We start from the raw sequence: 21,505 nt of genomic DNA, 5'->3' as shown, positions 1-21,505 counted from the left end.
CAAATAATATATGAAGTTAAAAGGTAAAGATATGATGCATAAAATTTTAATTTACAAGGCTGACTAGAAAATAAAGACGTACATTGAGAATTCTATTAATTAACATGCTTGAAGGAAGCTCCTTGAGAATGATCTAATTTGTAAAATCTATAGCAATCACAGGTTTTGCCTTTGTAGCAGCTTGTGACTCTTACAAGCTTCTACAAAGAACAATGATCAAACTTACAGACTCTGGAACATTAATTTTGCCTACATAGCAAAAAATACCTTTCTCCCTTTCCTTGAAAATATTTAGTAAATCCACCTGACTTTAGAACTCAAAGTAGAAGAAAACCAGGTCAAATATTATTCAAATACAAGTTAGAATTAACTTATTAATATACATTTTATTAACAATTAGATTATGTGTTTTTTTTTTTTAATGTTTGTTTATTTTTGAGAGAGAGACAGCATGTAGAGGGGAGGTGCAGAGAGAGAAAGAGAATGGTAGAGGATCCGAAGCAGGCTCCGTGCTGACAGCAGAGAGCCCAACGTGGGACTCAAACTCAGGAACTGCGAGATCATGATCTGAGCCGAAGTCGGATGCTTAGCTGGCTGAGCCAGCCAGGAGACCCTATATTTATGTTTCTAATTAAAATAGACACTTTTCTGACCTTAGTGTTTTAAAAAAGTATTAATAATGCTTTTATTTTTAAATTAAAACATTTCTTAGATTTTTGTTATTATTGCTAATTTCAAAACACCAAACTTTAGCTAATGTTAAGAGGGAGGTAGATCCATTCTTCTTTCTTTTGGGTCTTTTAAGAAGGAGTTATTTAAAATTTTTTTTTTTTAACGTTTATTTTTGAGACAGAGAGACAAAGCATGAACGGGGGAGGGTCAGAGAGAGGGAGACACAGAATCTGAAACAGGCTCCAGGCTCTGAGCTGTCAGCACAGAGCCTGACGCGGGGCTCGAACTCACGGACCACGAGATCACACCCTGAGCCGAAGTCGGACGCTTAAGCGACTGAGCCACCCAGGCGCCCCAAGAAGGAGTTATTTTAAAAAGGTAATTTTAAAGATAAGTATTTATTTGTGTATCCCGACTACCCAGGCGCCCCTGTGTTTGTTTATTTTTGAGACAGAGAGAGAGACATAGTATGAGCAGGGGAGGGGTAGAGAAAGAGGGAGACAGAGAATCTGAAGCAGGCTCCAGGCTCTGAGCTGTCAGCACAGAGCCCAACATGGGGCTCGAACTCACAAGCTATGAGATCGTGACCTGAGCCGAAGTGGGACACTCAACTGACTGAGCCACCTGGGTGCCCCGAAGGAGCATGGAATTTTTAATGCTATGTTAATATAGTTGTCTTCTGGATTATGAACTGAAACATCTGTTCAGTTTTAAATACTGGCAGTAAATCCAGCTATTATGAAATAGTGTTTAAACTCCATTTAATAAGGTCACATTCTAACTCTTACCTTCTGATTTCACACAATCTATTTATAATTTTATACATACTCAGAAACAGGAAACACCACTACAATTGTTTTAAAGCTTTAGGCTTATGTCTACATATATTTGGCAAGGTTTCTAAATGTTATTACAAATTAAGTCATTATTAGAAATAAATTCATAAAGGGCTTTTAAAAAGTTAATAGCTTTGATTTTCATCACCACCAAAATTTAACGGAAAATAATGTCCGACTGGGATCTAAGACTGATAAGATGGCTTCCAAAATAACAGATTCACAAAATCAACCTAAATTTTGGGCACTGTAGATAAAATATTCAGACAAAATAAAAACAAAATGACAAGATGTTTGGGCTCAAGTAGATGGCAAACACTGTCTCTTCATTGTCTATATGGTTTATATTTATGGGTGAATCACTAATTCTTATGTGTATTAGGTATTAGGTTAGACCTGTGCTGAACATGTAAATGATATAAAAAATTGAGAATTGTTGATCAGAATGCCTCCTAAATGGCTTTAATGCCATTCACAGGAATGCTTTGATGAGGACCAGCAATATTGATGAAGACTGGATACATGTCTCAGACTCTTAGTTAAAGGAGGCAGGCTTTTTATAGACCACAATTGTCACAATAATTTAAAGCATTTTACAGCACACCAAAAAGTTACGCTGTTAAGAGTTAACTTTTCCTAGCCTTATCTAAATTGTATACTTCCTTTAAAAGTTCATGAAACAACTCAACCTTACTCAAAACTTCAAACTTTATTCCTTCTATCCAGAACATTTCCCTCTAAATTGTCATTTAACTTTTCTCCATATTCCCCAGTATCTTCCATCAGCCAAGGAAGAACACAAATCCAACTCTTTTATAAGGTCTGACCTAAATCCATCAGCACCCCATGATGCTCCCCTTTGAGCTGTTCCTGTCTGTACTGTTTATTTTAAACCAAGCATATCTAGCCTCTTTTATTTACATAACTAATCCACTTATGTCTTATTTCCCTAAGTGATTAGTTTCATCCTAACATTTTTTGTGTACTTCCTTATGTACACAAAGTACACTACCTTATGAAATGTTCTAGAAACTTAAAAACTTGTATAAATAGTTATTTTGGTCACTGGAAAACAACATTGTTAATAAAGCTAAGATCTTAGGATTGAATCATATTTATATATAAATTTTTAAATATAAAGGTACATATATATGTTTAGCTGTGCTTTTGTTCTATGGCTGCAAAATGGTATTTCCAGCTCTATTCTGTTGTCTTGAAATATGAACTGGTAAGAAAAGGAAGCTGAGTGAGGAGGCACTACAGGGACACAAATTTATCATTCTTACTCAGGACTGGGCATAAATGAGACTCACAGAGAATGTTCTGTGAATGGTAGGTGGAGAATGTAATCTTTGTACATGAATTACATTACTTTGGAGTTAGCCTATAATTTTCATTTTAAAAAGAGGTTGATTTGGAATTTTCTTTGATCTATTTTTAAAAAAAGAAGGCAGTTTTTGAAGTAAAATAATGAAATCCAGACTAGAGAAAGAAAACATCAAAAGAAAAACTGTCATTAAGTAGCATCAAATATTTTGGAAACATCGATTTAAAAAAAAAGTCAGAGATGTAAAAGATGTAATAAGATTGAATTCTATGGATCTATTAAAAGGATGAATTAGGAAGTGAATATAAAGGATTCTGTTTATTAGTTTAATTTGAGTTGTTTACTATTCAGAATTACAAGTTATAAATATGTATTACTTTTCAAAATATGTTGATTTTTTAATTTTCTAAGGTATTTCTTCTTGCCTTCATCTTTTTTTTTTTTTTTTTTGGAGAGAGAGAGAGAGAGAGAGAGAGAGAGAGAGAGAGAGAGAGAGAGAGAGAAAGAGCGTGGGAGCAGGGGAGAGGGACAGAGTGAGAGAGAAAATCTTAAGCAGGTATCACGCCAGCGTGGAGGCCAAAGCAGGGCTCGGTGAGATCTGATGTGAGCCGAAACCAAGAGTCAAATGCTTAACTGACTGAGCCAGCTAGGTGCCCTAATTGCTACTTTTTGATGCCTTCCTCAAATTTCTATCGAGATTTTCCATTTCTCTGTTTGTATACCTACTGGAGGTTATTTTACTTCCATGTTGTAGAATATATGGATTTATAACTGAAGTTGGGTAAGGATCACTCCTCAACTTTTCAACAAGGCTGGATTAATTTTCAGTAGGGGTAACAGCCTAGATTCTGGCTAAAGCTCCATCCTCAGATCTGGACATTCTTCATTAATAGTAATATTAATGTTATTCTATTAGATTTAATTAGAAAGTGTTCTTCTGTAAAGACTTGGCTCAAAGTAGTAACAATGTAGCGGAAAGCTATACAAATCATCAGGATTAACAGAGGTAGTACCAGTATATTATTATTTTTGGAAAACAATGAATTTACCATTCATAGATCTGGAATAAAGGAAACATTCTTCCATAAAAGAAAAATATTTGGCTCATCTATTATTATAGTTATCAACAGACTGATAGTGTGATTAAAGGTTTGCTTTAACCAATTATTTCTGTAAAATAAAAATATAGTTCTAAACATACCACATGGTACACAGAATATTGCATAAATATTCAGCAAAATTGTCTCTGAATAGTTTTACATATCAAGAGTTTATTTTGATGTAATTGAGGGATATGAAAAACAGGTAAAAAATAAATAGGCAAATCCAAAGGGAAAAATTTCTTTTTTACATAGGGAAAACTTCATTTTCAAGATCTATCCTAATTCTAAGAACTTCCCATATGATGGAAAAAATACTAAAAATAGCAATTTAGTATGTGTGTGTATGTGTGTGTGTGTGTATGTATACACACACACACACACACACACACACACACACACACACACAATGGCATGTAATATAATTAAGGCAAGCATTACCAAAAAAATATGTTTTAAAAATATGCAGGTTAATTGAAGTTTAAAGATGTTCAGTGAATTGCTCTGGGGTCAAGTCCTTAATTAAGAAGGAACAACCAGAAGTAGATAAGTCAGTCTTCTCATTCTTAGTACCAGGCTCTTTTCATGTCCAGGGCTGTCTTCTATTAATATCAACTGATGCTCCCAAGTGGCTTAAAAAAAATCCTGCTTGTAAATATCAAATGGAAGTCTATTTCTGTAATAAATATGCCATTTGTGGGGTGTCTGGGTGGCTCAGTTCGTTGAGCATCTGACTTCGGCTCAGGTCATGATCTCGTGTTCTTGGGTTTGAGCCCCACATCGGGCTCTGTGCTTACAGCTCAGAGCCTGGAGCCTGCTTGGAATTCTGTGACTCCCTCTCTCTCTGCCCCTCCCCTGCTCATGCTCTCTCAAAAAATAAAAAGTTAAAAAAATTTTTAAAAACAGCATGTAAATATGCCACTTGTTATACAATTTCATATTTAGTCACTTTGTTAACATAAGTCTTTCTAAAGCATATTCTCTAACCTAATTACAATATTGTCTCCAAAGTCCTTGCATTTTAAAAATTGTACATAAAGATGTATCAATATCAACTTACATTTATTAAACCCAGAAAGGTAAGATGCTCTGGTCAAAAAATACCGTTTTAAGAAAAATGAAAGAAAAAGTAGATATATGTGCATTTTATAAAGCAGAATACATTAACCATTCAATGAAGTTCAGGTTACTTGTAAACGACATTGTATTACTTCGGTAATATGAAATGGGAAATAGTTTCACCCGACCACAGATGAGTAACAATTCCTATTGCATCTAAACACTTTACCATCTCCAAGTATGAAAAACTTAACAGAAGTGGTTTAAACATTTCATCATCTTTCTTTGGTACACACTAACCTGTAAACTGTCATAAGGAGACGTTGACTAGAGAGAAAAATGTAATTAATGCCTACCTTACATCAAGTACAAATACATTAAGTTAGATTCTTCATGTATTATAGAAATGGAAAGTTTTGCTGTTATAAAATATACATAAATTTTCATGATCTTATGTTAAAACTTTAGAAAAATAAACAATTTCGTGAAAAAAAAACTAACCTGTCTACTTCATCTCGAGCCACAATATCTCCTTTCTTTAAGGCTTTTATAGCAAACATCTCGTTTGTGTGTTTATATTCAGCCAAAAGCACCTGAAATGAGATTAAAATAGGTACTTTCTATTTGAGTTATTACTTTTAAAGTCATTCCAAGAAAACTTAAAAAGATTACCTTTCCAAAATGTCCTCTACCCAAGACAGCACAACATCTGAAGTCTTGGAGATTAAACTGAAACATCTGTTGAGATCTGAAAACAGTATGTCAATTAAAAATAAGGAAAAAGTATGGGACCAAACATGAAGTAGCAAAGCTGTATACATATTCTTTACCTTCTATCCTCAAGTTCTCGAACACCACTGTATCCTAGGCCTGGTTGAGGAATATCAGGCTCATACTCAGATTGAGATTTTGGAAGTATACTATTTCTGTCATTCTCAATAGCAAAAACAGCTTCTGAATCCTATAAAATATTAAATACTCATTAAATCATAGAAACATTAAGAAAACAACTTATTTGGTAAAGTTTAAAAATGTCAAAAGTCAATAAAAATATTAGTGAGAAAAGTAAAATCCAGATAATGGACATTCATTCTTAAGAGTTGTTAATTCTAGGGGCGCCTGGGTGGCGCAGTCGGTTAAGCGTCCGACTTCAGCCAGGTCACGATCTCACGGTCCGTGAGTTCGAGCCCCGCGTCGGGCTCTGGGCTGATGGCTCGGAGCCTGGAGCCTGCTTCCGATTCTGTGTCTCCCTCTCTCTCTGTCCCTCCCCCGTTCATGCTCTGTCTCTCTCTGTCCCAAAAATAAAAAATAAAAACGTTGAAAAAAAAAAAAAAAAAAAAAAAAAAAGAGTTGTTAATTCTACATTACACTTGCCTAAAAAATTTGAAAAATGAACACATTAATCGTCACCTTCAATGAATATTCTGAAATTATGTTAACCAAGTTAGAAGATGAAGAGTGAGGCAATATACCATCTTATACCAACCATGTTCCTATGCTTTTAGCTTCAGCAATCTATTCAATCCCTACTGGCCCATGAGCATCCAGAGGTTTCATGTTTCACTCACAAGAAACATAAAAACATAGTTCACACATGCAACTTTTAACTGAAATGTACACCTCATTCACTATGATGCTTTTGTTGGTAATCCATTTGGCAAAAAGGAATTATACGAGGTTTAAAACGCCTTGCCTGTCTCGGTGTATCCGAATCTCTTAATTCAGCAGATTCATCTACTTCTCCAAGGGAAGAGTCACGTGGTGGGGCCGGAGGAGGTTCAGGTTCAAGATCAAAGTCCAATTTGGTTACTGTAGAATCACTTATAGAAGATAAAGCAATTCACCAAAAACGGAAATCAAAAGTATATATTTTAAGTAGCTTTAAAATTAGAGCAAACTTTTTTTTTCTTTTTTTACTTTTTGAAAGTAAGCAGAACACTAATTTCAAAATACTCTTTAGAAAAAATCAGATTTTTACTAGACCCACTGTAAGCAGTATGCATGAATGTTACAGTAACTATTTTATAAAAGCGATGCTTAAAAATCTTAAGACACATACCCAGCTGGAGGTGCTAGTTCAGGGATGCGTACATCAGCCACTGGCACTGTAGCAGGCACGGAGGCTTGGGGGCTAAAGGTGCCAGAATGATTTACTGTTGGAATAGCTCTTCTCACTAGTCTTCCCCAAGTGGCAATATTAATATTCATTTGAGGAGCTCTGAGAAATGTTTTGCCTATGGATATTGTGAATAAAGAAAATAGAATAAGTAATTTTTTTATATATTACCAAAAGCCATAATTTAAAAATTCATATTCATTGGTTTATAATTTATGAAGAACAAACAAAATTTGTCACTTAAAAATAGTTCTTAACTATTTGTTATTAAAGGCTGGTGAAAAGTAGTGAAAATAGTTTTAAAAATAAATAGGAAGGAACTGCTTTTTGTTTTTTTTTGTTTTTTTTAAGTCTAGGAATGATATGTGGCTAAGGTTTAAAAAACAATTCTCTAAAAATAAAAGAATTATCTTTTAGAGATACTAACTGTATTTGTGGATGAATCAACAGGAGGTCTAGGTTTGCTTCTTATAATCTGAGAAAGTAGTATGTGGACGGGCTATAGTGAAACAAAACTGGCCATGAGTTGAATGCTGTTGAAGATGAGTGATGGTACATTGTATTAGTCTGTTAGGATATGTTTGAAATATTCCTTAATAAAAAGTTAGAAATGAATTAAAGGAAAACAAAAAACAAAGTTGGGTATTACTTTTAATGTTGGTTTTCTATATTTAAGAATACACCAAAATAAACTGTATTTGATTCCTTAGTAACTACCTTGTTGTTTTGAAAAAATTTTCTTTTGTCTTTGGAGTTTGGGTCTTCTTTCAATAACTGGATTAAAAAAGGTAACCTGCAGTGAAGAAAATTCAAGTTGACATGAATATAGCTTTGGATTTATGCTTCATGAAATTCACTAAACTCCTAAGTATTGAAAACTTGAGAATCTTAGATATAATTTAAGCCCAACTTCTCATTTTCTAGGTGAAAAACCAGACCTAGAGAGGATGATGATTTGTCTTAAGGTAATATACTTGTGCAGTAGTAGAGTTGAGCCAAGGATTCAAGTTGTCTAATGTTCAGCCTAATTCTGTTTCTACTTCTATGTCATGCTGCCTACATATATAATTCCAATTATAGTGATGTACGTTTAATAAAATATATTTATTACCTCTGCAAATAAAGTACCCTGTGGTTCCAAATAGAGACACATGCCATGCCGTTGGTTGTCTAAAAAATCTTCTAACCTCAGAAATTTTACAGCACACAGAGATCGCCAATCACGCCAATAAACTGAAATTTCCAGTTCACGTGACTAGGATAATTAAAAAAAAAATAAAGATAACAGAGAAGACATGATTGGACACACACTTGAATAAAATATCACAAAAAATATAAAATACAAATACATAAACAAAGATAACACACACAAAAGGTACACTATTTTAAAAGGTGCTTTGTAATGTTTCTCTATTATATATTATTTTAACAAACTTATATATTTTAACCCCAAGGAACAAATTTATATTTCCACAATCTCTAGCTAAGATATTCCTATTATAAAGAATACACATCTGGGACCAATACAGATGAATGACCACAGAGACTCTTTGCTATGCAATAGCTTCAGTCTTTCAGATTTTCCTTCTCCACTTGGTATCACTTGCTGAGCTGTTGCTGGAAGACCTCAGTGCTCTCCTCAAAGAACCCATTTCAAACTGTCTTATTTCCTTGTCCCCATGTTGAATTAGGGAAAGGTCTACGAATAGCATTTATCCTGCACTTACAGTGCGCCCCACACACTGTGCTAAGCACTTTAAAAGTATTATGTCATTTAATCTTCAGAAGAATACCACCGGGTAATAGGACTAGTGACAGCAGGGGCCTGTGCAGGTAGGGGGCAAAAGGGAAATTCAGAATAAGTTTATACAAAAAGATATTCATTTATTACAACAGCTCCCCCCACCCCCTGGTTCTCCCTGCAAAAGGCAGCAAATTAGCAACAAACCGAATGTCCAAAAACGAAGGGACAAGTATACCATATCCATATGAGGGAATTCTCTATAATCATTAAAAATAATGCTTATGTGGAAAAACATACTTAAGACTTTAATGATTATTTTTAATTTGAGAGAGAGAGCGCGCACGCATGTGAGCAGGAGAGGTGGCAGAGGCAAAGGGAGAGAAATCTCAAGCAGGTTCCAGGTTCAGTGTGGAGGCTAATGCAGGGTTCGATCCCATGGCTGGGGGATTATGACCTCAGTCGAAATTGGGAGTCAGATGTTCAACCGACTGAGACAGCCAGGCGCACCCCTTTTTTTTATTTTAGAGTGCACAAGTGGGAGAAAGGGAGGGAGAGAATCTTAAGCAAGCTCCATGCTCAGTGCAGAGCCTGATGTGGGGCTCTATCCCACAACCTTGGAATTATGACCTAAGCTGAAATAAAGAGCAGACACTCAACCAACTGAGCCACCCAGGCACCCCCATATTTAAGGCTTTAACAATCAATTAAAACATAATTACAACAGTGTAGAACACAGCTTATAAGTTGGGGGCCAAGCCAAACTCTGCATATATGTTATAATCGACATACATTCTAATTAGAAAGCACCAGACTTTTCTATGATTTTGCAAACCATCTGCAAGAACAGATAAACATTTTTCCCCCCTTAGGCTCAACAAAGTAATAAACTACTTCTTTCATAAACTAACTTTCAACTCAGGAACTTATGCCTATTACATAAGCTCCTAGTACTTAACAGATCCTTTGACTTTAAATAATGAGTTGATGCAAATGAATATAAAAAACACTTAACAAAAAACAGAACATGAAAAAAAAAATGAGTCAAGACACAACGTGCCAGGTCTCATCAGAAAAAGGTATCTATGGCAGTATGTGAACCAAGGGCCTCTTCATTTCTTCTGATACGTAGTTACTGTGAGAGAGAATACTCGTCATTAAAGGGGAAGTATGAGTAGAGTAGAATTCTTTTTTAAGATCAGCAAATGACATTTATTTAAGCTAAAAGTTTAAGTATTTTGGTAAATACATTGAATGGATAACTGAACCAGGGATTGGTAATTTACACTACACTGTTTCAGACTAGAGGAGAAGAGGTCTACTTCCTCCTATATTATTTTGCCACATCAAGGGGGAAGACCTGTGATGGATCAGACAGACAGATGCAAGGGGCATAGATGCTGGGAAGTTCTTACTTATAAGAAGTTGTAAGAAGTTCTTGCAAGAAGATCTTATACTTTCACGTTGCTAACATCTGACACATGGTTAAGTTTATAGCTTTCTCTGGATGAGAAGAGGTCCAATCACCTTATTTATATTTATTCTAGCCACTCTGGTAAAACATACCGGCTCATTTCGTTCTGCTTTCTCTTCATTCCATGCCTTAAACTCAAGTGTGTTAGAAAGATCTCAGAGTTGAGATGGATGGTCATCTCAAGGCCTTAAGCTAGCTTTCCTAGAGTTCTACTTTGAGATTTTAGGTATAAATTTATTCACTTTTTGTTACTTTGCATTGTTCCTTGGGAAATAGAACTGTACAATTTAAGGGGGAGGGTGACTGTGATCTAGAGCAGATTATGTTATTTTATGTCAATACTCCAAACACTGTTTCATGGAACCCCAAACCTACTTCAGTCTCTAACATCTGGTGTGATTTGGGTAGGTAAAGTAGGGATACAGCACCTAAAAAGGAAAATACTTTTTACATAAAGACATGTCTCTAATATTTATAGAATTTAAACTGTAAGTGTGACTGCTCATCTGCTGGCAATTTTCCAGATGAAGCAGGCCAGTTCTATAGAGCTAGAACATGCTTTAAGTGATGTCAAACTGTAAGAGCAACAAAATTCTAGATAGTGTAAAACCACCACTACAATAGCTGAGCAGTATAATCTGAGCTACTGATGGGCAGCACTAGTAAACTGTCCCAATTTGTTCTTTATTTGGTCTTACGAATTTGAACCTAGGGTCAAAGAAAAAAACACAGAAGATCTAAGGCACCTGTAAGATTTGTCTCAAGTCTCCTTAAGGCCTTGAAAGTAAACAGAAAAAGGTAAAAAAGACATTGAATCAGCCCTACATGTAGGAGAAGGAGGAGAACAACTTAAAAAAAAATGTGCTTCAATTTAAAAAACTTGGCACAAATCTAGCATAAAAAGACCTGAAGCACAAGGAAGGCTGAAGTTTCCAAACTGTTCGTGAGGAACTCTGGGACAATGGAGGCTATTTTAACTTTACAAAGGAAACACACTGACATCTGTGGGACACTGTTAAATACTAGCTCATGGTAAGCTCAGTTTCAACAACCGAATGTACCACATTCCTTTTGATGACATCTTCCTATCTTTGCTAAATTGGGTTTTCAACAACTGATTTTTTCCACATGAAAAATCAATGTGTAAGCATGCTGTGTTCATGCTTTGAGAAGTTATGTAGTATACAACAAGCAGACATACTCCATTAGTAAGTAACTGGTTATGCAAAAATGAAGTAAAAATACTGTATTTTCTTTCAATTTTTTTCACTCAAAAAGTACTAATTAGTTAGAATATAAGTACTAAATAAATATTTTTTAAATACTTTTTAAGTTAGGTATAAATTATGGGAACGAATTTGACAATAAATTATATTAAACAAGTTAGGTATAATGACAAATAAAATTGTGACATAAAGTATATATGATATTCTGACATATGTATATACTATGCAGATTCCTCCCATTTAATTAACACATTCATCACCTCAGTAAATTGCATTTATATAGTGTTATTAACTACAGTCACCATGTTATACACTGGATGCTCAGACTTTATTCATTTTATATCAAGTTTTTACTTTTTTTTTTTTTTTTTTTTACCAAACGCTCCATGCTTTCCCCACCCCCTATCTCTCGGCAACCACTTTTTCTTTTTTACATTTATTTATTTTTGAGAAACAGTGAGACAAAGCGTTGAGTGGGGGAGGGGCAGAGAGAGAAGGAGACAGAATCTGAGGCAGGCTCCAGGCTCTGAGCAAGCGGTCAGCACACAGCCTGATGCGGGGCTCGAACCCACAAACCATGAGATCATGACCTGAGCTGAAGTTGGACGCTCAACCGACTGAGCCACCCAGGCGCCCCTTGGCAATCACTTTTCTACTCTCATTTCTAGGTGTTTGACTTTGTTTTTTTGCTTTTGTTTTTTGTTTTTTTTTTTTTAAGATTTCACATATAAATGATACCATGTAGTATCTGTCTTTATCTGGCTTATTTCACACAGCATAATGTCCGCCAAGGTCCATCCATATTGTTGCAAACAGCAGGATTTCTTCCTCTTTCTCATGGTTGACTAATGTTCCATATATATCTCACATCTTCTTTATCCATTCACCCCTTGACAGGTTATTTCCATAACTTGGCCATTGTGAATAATGCTGCAATGAACATGGAAGTGCAGATACCTCTTCGATATTGTTTTCATTTCTTTTGAATATATAACCAGGAGTGGGATTGATGAATCATAGGGTGGTTCCATTTTTAATTTTTTGAGAAACCTCCATACTATTTTTCATAGTGGCTGCACCATTCCCAACAACAGTGCACAAGGGCTCCCTTTCCTCCACATCCTTGTCTGCATTTGTTATCTCTTATCTTCTTGGGAACAGCCACTCTAACAGGTGTGAGGTGATAACTCACTGTGGTTTTGACTTGCATTTCCTTGATAATTAGTGATGTTGAGTACCTTTTCATGCACCTTTTGACTATTTCTAAAGAATGGCTTCTTTAGAAAAATGTCTACTCATTTTCTATACATTTTTAATCAGATTTTTTTGCTACTGAGTTATATGATTTTTTAATATATTTTGAATATTAACCCCTTATCAGATACATGATTTGCAAATACTTTCTTCCATTCTGTAGGATGCCTTTTCATTTTGCTGATGTTTCCTTTGCTGCACAGAAAATTTTTAGTTAGTACTTTTTTTCTTTTTTTGAGAGAGAGAGAGAGACAGAAAGAGTATACACACATGCTCAAGTAGGGGAGGAGGAGAGGAAGAGGGAGAGAGAGAATCTCAAGCAGGCTCCACGCCCAGTATGGAGTCTGACACTAGGCTCAATCTAACAACCATGAGATCATCACCTGAGCTGAAATCAAGAGTCAGACACTTAATGGACTGAGCCACCAGGTACCTCAATAAGTAGTTCTTAATAAATGGAATTGTTGGATATTTCCTTTGGCCTGGACACACACTGTAAAACAACAACAACAACAACAACAACAACAACAACAAAAACAAAAAACCAGGACACTGAGGATGCTGTGAACCAAGAAAGTTTGGGAACCTCTAATAGAAGAACATGAAAGCTAGGCTCCACTGCTGAAAAGAAAAAAAAAAAAAAAAGGAGGCAAGACGAAGCAGAGCATGGAATATTCAAGAGCCAAGAAAAGGTAAGACTTTGTAAAGGTACAACATGGTAGATATCATATCAATTGGTCTTCTATTTCTTCTTTAATTGGCCTTCTATGGGCTTCTGAAGACAACACAACCTTGAGAAATATCAGTTAAGGTCATAGAAGCAAAGAAGCTGCATACTCAAAGAGTCTGAATTTTAATAACTGGCTATTTATGGAGGTGTGATTAAGGTTAAAGAGCCAACAAGGATGAAGCAACTGACATCTAGCAACAGCAGAAATCCATTACCACCCTTGCCTCAATGTGTACGAGGTAATAGTTGTCAGAATCCAATGAGAACTGGACCTTGGAAAAAGGGACTGTCCAACAGGAGCTGTAGACACAGTTGAACGAATGCTGTGAAAATAGGGAAGGGAAGAGGGAAACAAACACCTTGACTTCTCTCTCCTCCTATCCTTACACCTCCTAACAATGTCTCCCACTGTAAGTCAGAGCCTAGTTGTTCAAGTCCACAGCTATCAGCTTCCAGAGTCAAAGCACCGGCCAGGGAAGGGAGACCACTGGAATCTACTAGGCGCAAACAGAAAACAACCATATCAGGAAACAGCAGTATCTCTTTTCAGTTGAGGAGTCCAATAAGGGTGATTTTCCAGCTGGACCAAATATGACAAAAAGAGGAAAACCCTAGGATCTTTGGGGAGGATGGGAAATACAGAGAGGAGAGTTTGAGACTGAGACAATAGAAAACATAATGTTATGATCTTTGCTTGAAAAGTCTGCCTCCTCTATATGTGGGTGATTCTGCTCTTTTCGTAAGAGAGAAGTAAACAATTATGATACAAACTAGTGCTTTAATAGTTATATATAAAACTGCTTCCTAAAAAAATAAAAAAATAAATAAAACTGCTTCCTTTATCAATTCATACTGTATAAAAAGTTCCAAAGACTCCCTATTATTCCAAACCTATTATAAACTTTTCTGTCTTTACATACACAATTCCTATGTCTAATCTTATATCTTATTCCCCTGCTGAAACGTATATTTTCATATGAGATTTCACGTTTTTCCCCCTGTACCAGGTTCAATTTTCTCTTTTCAAGACTGAATTAAACATCTGTGTTCCTCACAAAGGCATTCTTGACTAAACCCAGCCCAGAGGTCTTTCCCTTGAGTTCAGATGTGTATAACTTTTTATATTTATCCTTCTAGGGACTTGTGTTCTCAAATCTGAGGATTCAATGTTTGTCATTAGTTCTGGAAAATTCTAGGTCATTATTGCTTCAGATCTGACCACTGCTCATTGTCTCCATTCGCTCATTCTGGAATTCCTCTTAGTGTGTTAGTCATTTTCATCCCATTCTTCCTGTCTCGTAGCCTCTCTTTCACATTTTTCATCTGTCTCCTTGTGTTGCATTAGGGCAACTTCTTTAGCTCTATCTTCCACCCACTAACTCTTTTGTTATTTAACTCATCCACTTAGTTTTCAACTAAAAATGTTCTATTTCTGATTTTTGTTAAGTTTTATTTTACTCTCCTTCCAACACAGCTTCAACAATTGGGGACTAATGGTCCCCAAATTATTTTGAAGATAATCTCAGATGTCTACTATTTGTTTTTTTAAAAAATTCTGCTTAGTCTTTGTATCACTCATTCTTTGCTCATGTTTTCAAATTCCTCTATTATTTAAATATTTGAAATATTTATTTTATATTCTATAACAAATAATCCCATTATCCATTGCTGCTTACTCATGGTGTTTGTATCTTCATGTATTTTTAAATTCTTGATGCATGCTCATGTTAGAAGAATTCTTCCCTAAGCTTCTGAAACACAATTCAACAGTTTTTTATTTTGTCTCCAACTGTTTTTTTTTAAGCCTACCAGACTATAGAGTCCTTTATGGAAAGAATGCTTCTCGCTGTTTTGTTATTTCTCACTGTGCTAAATGTAGGCCTTTGCACATTAAAGGATGGAAAGGTAGAAGAAAGCTAAAATGCCTATGCTGTGCTACAGAACAGTAACAGGTAAGCCATAAGGAAATAAGTCAGACTCAGTTGTGTGTGGAAGGGTAGGAGCAGGTAAGAAAGAAGACATTTTTAAATTATATATATGATCCCCCTCCCCTCAGATTCTAATGTGTGTCATTTTGGGAATCTATTTGGGAATCACTGTACCAAGCAGAGTGTGTTACCTGCATAAGTAGGAAAAAAAAAAAAAAAAAAAGGAAATTATATAAAAAAACTTTTAGTTTTAAAAATATTTTTGCATTAAGTTATTTTTAGTCATTCTGTTGTATATTTAATGAATACCTATACTAAATACTGTGATGGAAATACAAAGAGACATAATGTATGGTCCTGTTCTCATATGGTTCATAGTTTTGTTGGGGAGATGGAAATGTAAATAAATACTGGCAAAAGAGAGGCATATACAATTGGTATAATGACACAAAAGGGAGAACTGACCAATTTTTCCTAAGGGGAAGGTAGTAGGAAGATCAGAAAAGATAAGAATTGCTCAAATTGTGTTCTTAGATACAAATTATAAGAATAAGGGAGAGAACATAGGAGTCAAAGGGGAAAGAATGTACAAAGTTAAGCATGCACAAAGTATACTGTAGGGATAGGAAATAGCTTCATCTAGTTAACCCTAGAACAGAAGCAGGAACGCTTTGGGAAATAAAGATTAGAAGATGGGCAGAGACAAGTCATGAAGGGCTCTGTATGACTTGCAAAAGCATTTGGTCTTTAACTTGTAAATTATAAGCTCCTAGTAAAGGATTTAAAATATAGAGGAGTAGAGGTCAGGTCAGGCAATACAGTAATTAAAAACAAGGCCCCTAAAATCAAGATGGCCTAGTGCTGCATTCTTAATAAATTTCTGTAGAAAAAAATAGGTTAAAATCTTAGCTCTATACCACTTACCAGTTTTGTGACCTTGGGCAAGTTATTTACTTAGCCTTTTTGAGCCTCATTTTGCTTATCTGCAAAATATGTATAATAATAGTATCAACCTCCTAGGGTTGTGTGAAAATTAAAAGAGTTAATACAAGCTCAGCACATAGTGTTCAGTAAATGTCAGCTTTTATTATTAATATTGTGGTATGTAATTAAGAAAATCTATATTGGAAACAAAGAGACAAGTTAGTCCACTATTTAAAAGAACATATTGGTTTCAGGTAAGACCTGGCTTTGATATAAGATTCTTGTGATGATTCCCAGAACCACTGCTTTCCAGCCGTGTGGCAAAGTTATTTACCTTTTGGAACCTCAGTAATCCCCAAAACAGTGATAATAATTATACATGTAAGATTACCGTGAGGATTAAATGATACTACATGTAATGTGCGTGGTTCAGAACCTCGTACAGAAGTTTTAGTGTAATGTGTAATGAACGATAGGATGAGGAAGAACAGATTGTGAGCACAAACTACTACTTCAAGAATCTCGTCTATAAGAGAGAGTCCTGTCAATATAGCTATGAAGAAGCAAAACAATTTTTTTTTTTTTTTTTTTAATGGAAGGAAATGTGAACATATGCAGTAAGGATCAGAGGTGAGAAGCAAGGAGGTAAAAAAAATACTGGTGACAGAGTAACTGATGGAACAGGTTTAGGAGATGAGAAAGAATGGAAATTGGAGGACAAATTGGATGCTTATAGGCTCTTACAGGGTGGAAAGAGACCTCTTTCTCTAAAACCAATGAGGAAGATACAGAAATATTTGCAGGTGATAGGAGGAATCTGAGGAAGCTGCACCCTAATGATCTTAATCTTATGTATAAAATGGAAACAAAGAGGTCTGAGGTGGGATAGAAGACTGGAAGAGATAGGTGAAAGAAAAGCTCCTGATAAGGGGATAAAGATCTGAAATGCAGGACAACATTTACAAGCCCAGCTGAAGTCAGAAACTAAAATTTATAATAATAGGTATGATTAATATTTCAGCAGCATTCAGTAGATTAAAGCAGAAAAGACAGATGGTAGGACTGATTTGCTGTTGGGGGTTTCCAAGACAGGTCTGATATAAAGATAAGATTAAAGGCTGCTTGATGTGGGAGCATCAGTAAGGGAATGGTTCAGGGTAACATTGGTTTTAGGGTACAGAGAAAAGAACATGAAATTTGTAAGGGGCTGATGGCCCCTTCTTCAGCCTCTTCCTGAAGAATTAAGGATATGAAAAGATTTGATCAAATATCTAGTTCTGTGGTAATACAGAAGAGACCAGAGGAGTAACAATAATTTAAGCTATCATTTACTGCATAATCATTATCTGCATAGTCATTAATCTAGGTTCTTTATCTCATTTAGGGAAATAAAAGATTTGGTAAAAGTGTGACATATCAAATTTAAGATTTCATTGCTCAATTCATTGCTAAAATGACAAGCAGTAAAGGTACACTGTGGCTGAGGTATTCAAAGAAGTTTGAAATAATACTGTTAAATGGGTTGTACACGTATGTAGTTTTTTTTGTTTTTGTTTTTAATGCCCCATAATGATGCTGAACTGAAGAACCAAAGCTCTTAAGGAATACTGGAGCGTGTCGGGTGATTAAGAGACGTCAAAGATGGAAAAAAAGAAAAAAAAGAAAAAAATGTAGACTGTATACATAATTCACTGTCTCAGAGGATTCAAAGCCTCAGAGGAGAGTATGATGTGTCATTTAATAGAATTTGGAAGAGGTAAAAAGGGTCAGTATTTTTGTAGTTTCAACTTTTTTTTAATTAAGTAGGTTCTATGCCCCAAATGGGTTTTGAACTCACAACACTGAGATCAAGTCAACTGAGCCAGTCAGGGTCCTTGTCCATTTTAAGTTAAAAAAACAGCATCTCAGCCTAAACAATATGCTCAAAACAGCCAGCTCTTACACAGAAGAAATTAAAATGTCTTTGTATTCCTATTGTATGGCTTGTTCCCCCAGGAGGACCGAAAGAATTCAGAGAAAATGAGAAATTACATGGTTATTGCATTTACAATAAACATTAATAAGGATCAAATTTTATAAGAAAATATAAAAAGGGTAATCTGATAAGAATGGAAAGAACACAGAACTATCAGTCAGGAGACTTCATTATAAATCCTAGATTATTGGGGCACCTGGTTGGCTCAGTCGGTGGAGCATGTGAATCTTGATCTCAGTGTTGTGAAATGGATTACGTAATAAAAAAAAAAATAATAATCCTGGATTATTATGAAAAGCAAAAACTGACCCATAAAAACAGAGAAAAAACTGGTGGTTGCCACAGGGACGGGGAGTGGGAGATACAGGCTTCTAGTTATGGAATGAGTAAGTCACAGGGATAAAGGATAAAAAAGCATAGGGAATATAATCAGTGGTATAATAGTGTTGTATGGTGACAAAGTAGCTGGACTTGTGGTAAGCAGAACAATTACTTGCAGATTTGTTGAGTCACTAAGTTGTACACCTGAAAATAATGTAACACTGTGTCAACCATACTTCAGTAAAAATTAAAAAAAAAAAAAAAAAAAAAAAAAGAATCCTGGATTATACCTCAGGCTAGTTATTTTATCCTTAGGCCGTAATTTCCTTAGTAATTTGTAAAATGAGGGGGCTGAAGGGGCTGAATTATATCAGCAATTTTCAAAGCTTATTTTTCTTAAGTGGCAAATTCCAAATGATATCTTACCCAGAACAAAACAAAAAAGTCTCCGTGTTGCCTCCTAAGACAATTCTACAGAGCCCTGACCTCCCAGGAACATAATTTGGGCTTTTTTAGATTATTGTAGGTCTAGTTCATTTCCAGAGTATCTTACAACTCCAAAAAGATCTACAAATCTTTGTGTCTTGAAAAGGACAGAAATAGTATAACTTAGTTCCAGAATCCCATAGAAAAGAAACTTGACATTTGAGGCAAAATGCTAGGCATGGACACGTCAGACAGTTTAAAATAACATTTTCTATAAATATTTCAATAAACATTTTCCACAAATAAATATTCTATAAATATAAGGGATAAAGTAAAAGGGTAAAAAGCACATGAAAAAGTAAAACACAAGTAGTTATCATGATAACGAATGTAGTCTCTGCCAAAGAGAAGTTTATAATCAAATTAGGGAAAAGTAACATGCCTATCAGGAGCCTAGAAGCTCTAGTTAGCCTCTGGGATGAATAGCTTTTCTTAGTCACGCATTGTCTTCAAACTTTCAAAGGGAGTACTGCTCCCAAGTGGGAAGAATGTTTGAAGTAATGAAAAAAAAACCCCCCAAAACAACAACAACAACAAAAAACAACTTTAGGTGAAGATCACAACTTCACATAAAAAACAACCAATCAAAAGTTATCAGTCTTTGTAGTTTTCTAAGCTTGTAGTCTGGGTAATTTTTAATTATTTTCTTTCTTTCAGGTTTTCATCATCTTCTGTCATTTCCTCCTCTGTGTGACTGTTACCTATCTCATTCAAATTGCCATAGAGGAAAGAGCATCCATTTTGAAGGGCACTAAGGTCTAGTAGCAGCTCTGAAATTTATTAATATTTAACTACTCTGGTGCTCAGTTTCCTTAACTATAACATGATGATAACTTTTGAGTTCTATTTTATATTTGTGTAAGTATGTATATACTTACTACTTTTAAGTTCTATTTAAAATTTTTTTTTTTTCAACGTTTTTTATTTATTTTTGGGACAAAGAGAGACAGAGCATGAACGGGGGAGGGGCAGAGAGAGAGGGAGACACAGAATCGGAAACAGGCTCCAGGCTCTGAGCCATCAGCCCAGAGCCTGACGCGGGGCTCGAACTCACAGACCGCGAGATCGTGACCTGGCTGAAGTCGGACGCTTAACCGACTGCGCCACCCAGGCGCCCCAAGTTCTATTTTAAATATTAAACTCTGTAATGCAAAAACATGGTGACAAGAGAAATCTTCTAACCAGCTGTTTTCTAACAATAATTCTCTTTGAGTTTCATTTTGATCATATCACTCATAAAAAATCCTATAATTACTTTCAATAGGCTCTGAAATGAAAGAGACACTGCACCAATTAATTCCCCATTACCTACCATGCTCTTCTGTTATACTTAAATTCATAGCCACCCACACATCAAAGCCTATGGCTAAGGAAAAAACTAATGCCATCGAGTGGCTAAAATGAGACAAGCAACACAAGGGATTTTATATACACTACCTCAGTTTTTCTTCCTAACTGTCCTGTAAAGATTACAGTTGACCCTTGAACAACACAACGGTAAAGGCACCAACCCCTGCACAGTGAAAAATTTTAGTACAATTTTTGGTTCCCCCAAACTTTACTACTTTGCTACTGTTGACTGAAAACCTTACTGATAACATAAACAGTCAACTAATATGTATTTTATATGTTATATGTATAATATACTGTATTCTCACAGTAAAGTAGGCTAGAGAAAACAATGTTATTAAGAACATACAAGGAGGAGAAAATACATTCATAGTAATTTACTATAAAATATCTATGTATTAAGTGGACCTGCACAGTTCAAACCTGTGTTGTTCAAAGGTCAACTGTATATTTTATCCCCATTTTAGGGATGGTGAAACAAATGCCCAGTAGTAAGGTTATGTACTTTGTCTACTATCAAAAGCTAGTAAGTAGCAGATGGACAATGAACCTATTTTGCCTGGCTTCATTATAGCAAATCTATTCACATTAAAAATGAAAGTGAAAGAAACATTTTATGGCCATAAAGATTTATATGTATTCACACGGTTTACAAAAAGATACAAATATAATAAGACATAGAAACAGCATCTATTTATACTAACAACCTCAACTTTTATTCCCTCTTAGTGGGCTTGACTGAATTATATTGGTCTATTTAAACAGCTAATTTATAGCATGTAACAATGCTGGTTCTTCTACCCTGAAAGAGAAAATATCAGAGTTGAAAGACCCATCTAGTAGACCTTAACAGTGAGCTCTAGGAAAGTCACTATTGATTAGAATAAACATATACAAACTGAAATCTCATTGCTATCCTTACCCTAATTTTTTTCCCACATGTTCCTCCCTTTAACTTCAAAGACAGTTATCAAATCTTTGTTAAA

The 21,505-nt window shown here is 35.2% G+C and overlaps 1 protein-coding gene across 6 annotated transcripts in view; it reads right to left on the bottom strand.

The window, feature by feature from the left end:
• Positions 1–21,505, bottom strand: part of PKN2 (protein kinase N2) — a 128,421-nt gene that overhangs the window by 18,677 nt on the left and 88,239 nt on the right. For 5 of the 6 annotated variants that reach the window (XM_042997781.1, XM_042997783.1, XM_042997784.1 and 2 more), the window contains exons 9-15: positions 8,222–8,365; positions 7,828–7,903; positions 7,054–7,228; positions 6,688–6,814; positions 5,825–5,955; positions 5,667–5,742; positions 5,496–5,587 (exon numbers count right to left, since the gene is read on the bottom strand). In XM_042997781.1, the coding sequence (XP_042853715.1) occupies positions 5,496–5,587; positions 5,667–5,742; positions 5,825–5,955; positions 6,688–6,814; positions 7,054–7,228; positions 7,828–7,903; positions 8,222–8,365 (821 nt within the window). The remainder of the gene's footprint in view (positions 1–5,495; positions 5,588–5,666; positions 5,743–5,824; positions 5,956–6,687; positions 6,815–7,053; positions 7,229–7,827; positions 7,904–8,221; positions 8,366–21,505) is intronic. The other variant, XM_042997785.1, reaches the window with a different exon arrangement.

Source organism: Panthera tigris, chromosome C1 (genome assembly GCF_018350195.1).
Source record: "Panthera tigris isolate Pti1 chromosome C1, P.tigris_Pti1_mat1.1, whole genome shotgun sequence".
Classification (NCBI taxonomy): domain Eukaryota; kingdom Metazoa; phylum Chordata; class Mammalia; order Carnivora; family Felidae; genus Panthera; species Panthera tigris.
This window is presented reverse-complemented; position numbering and strand designations above follow the sequence as displayed.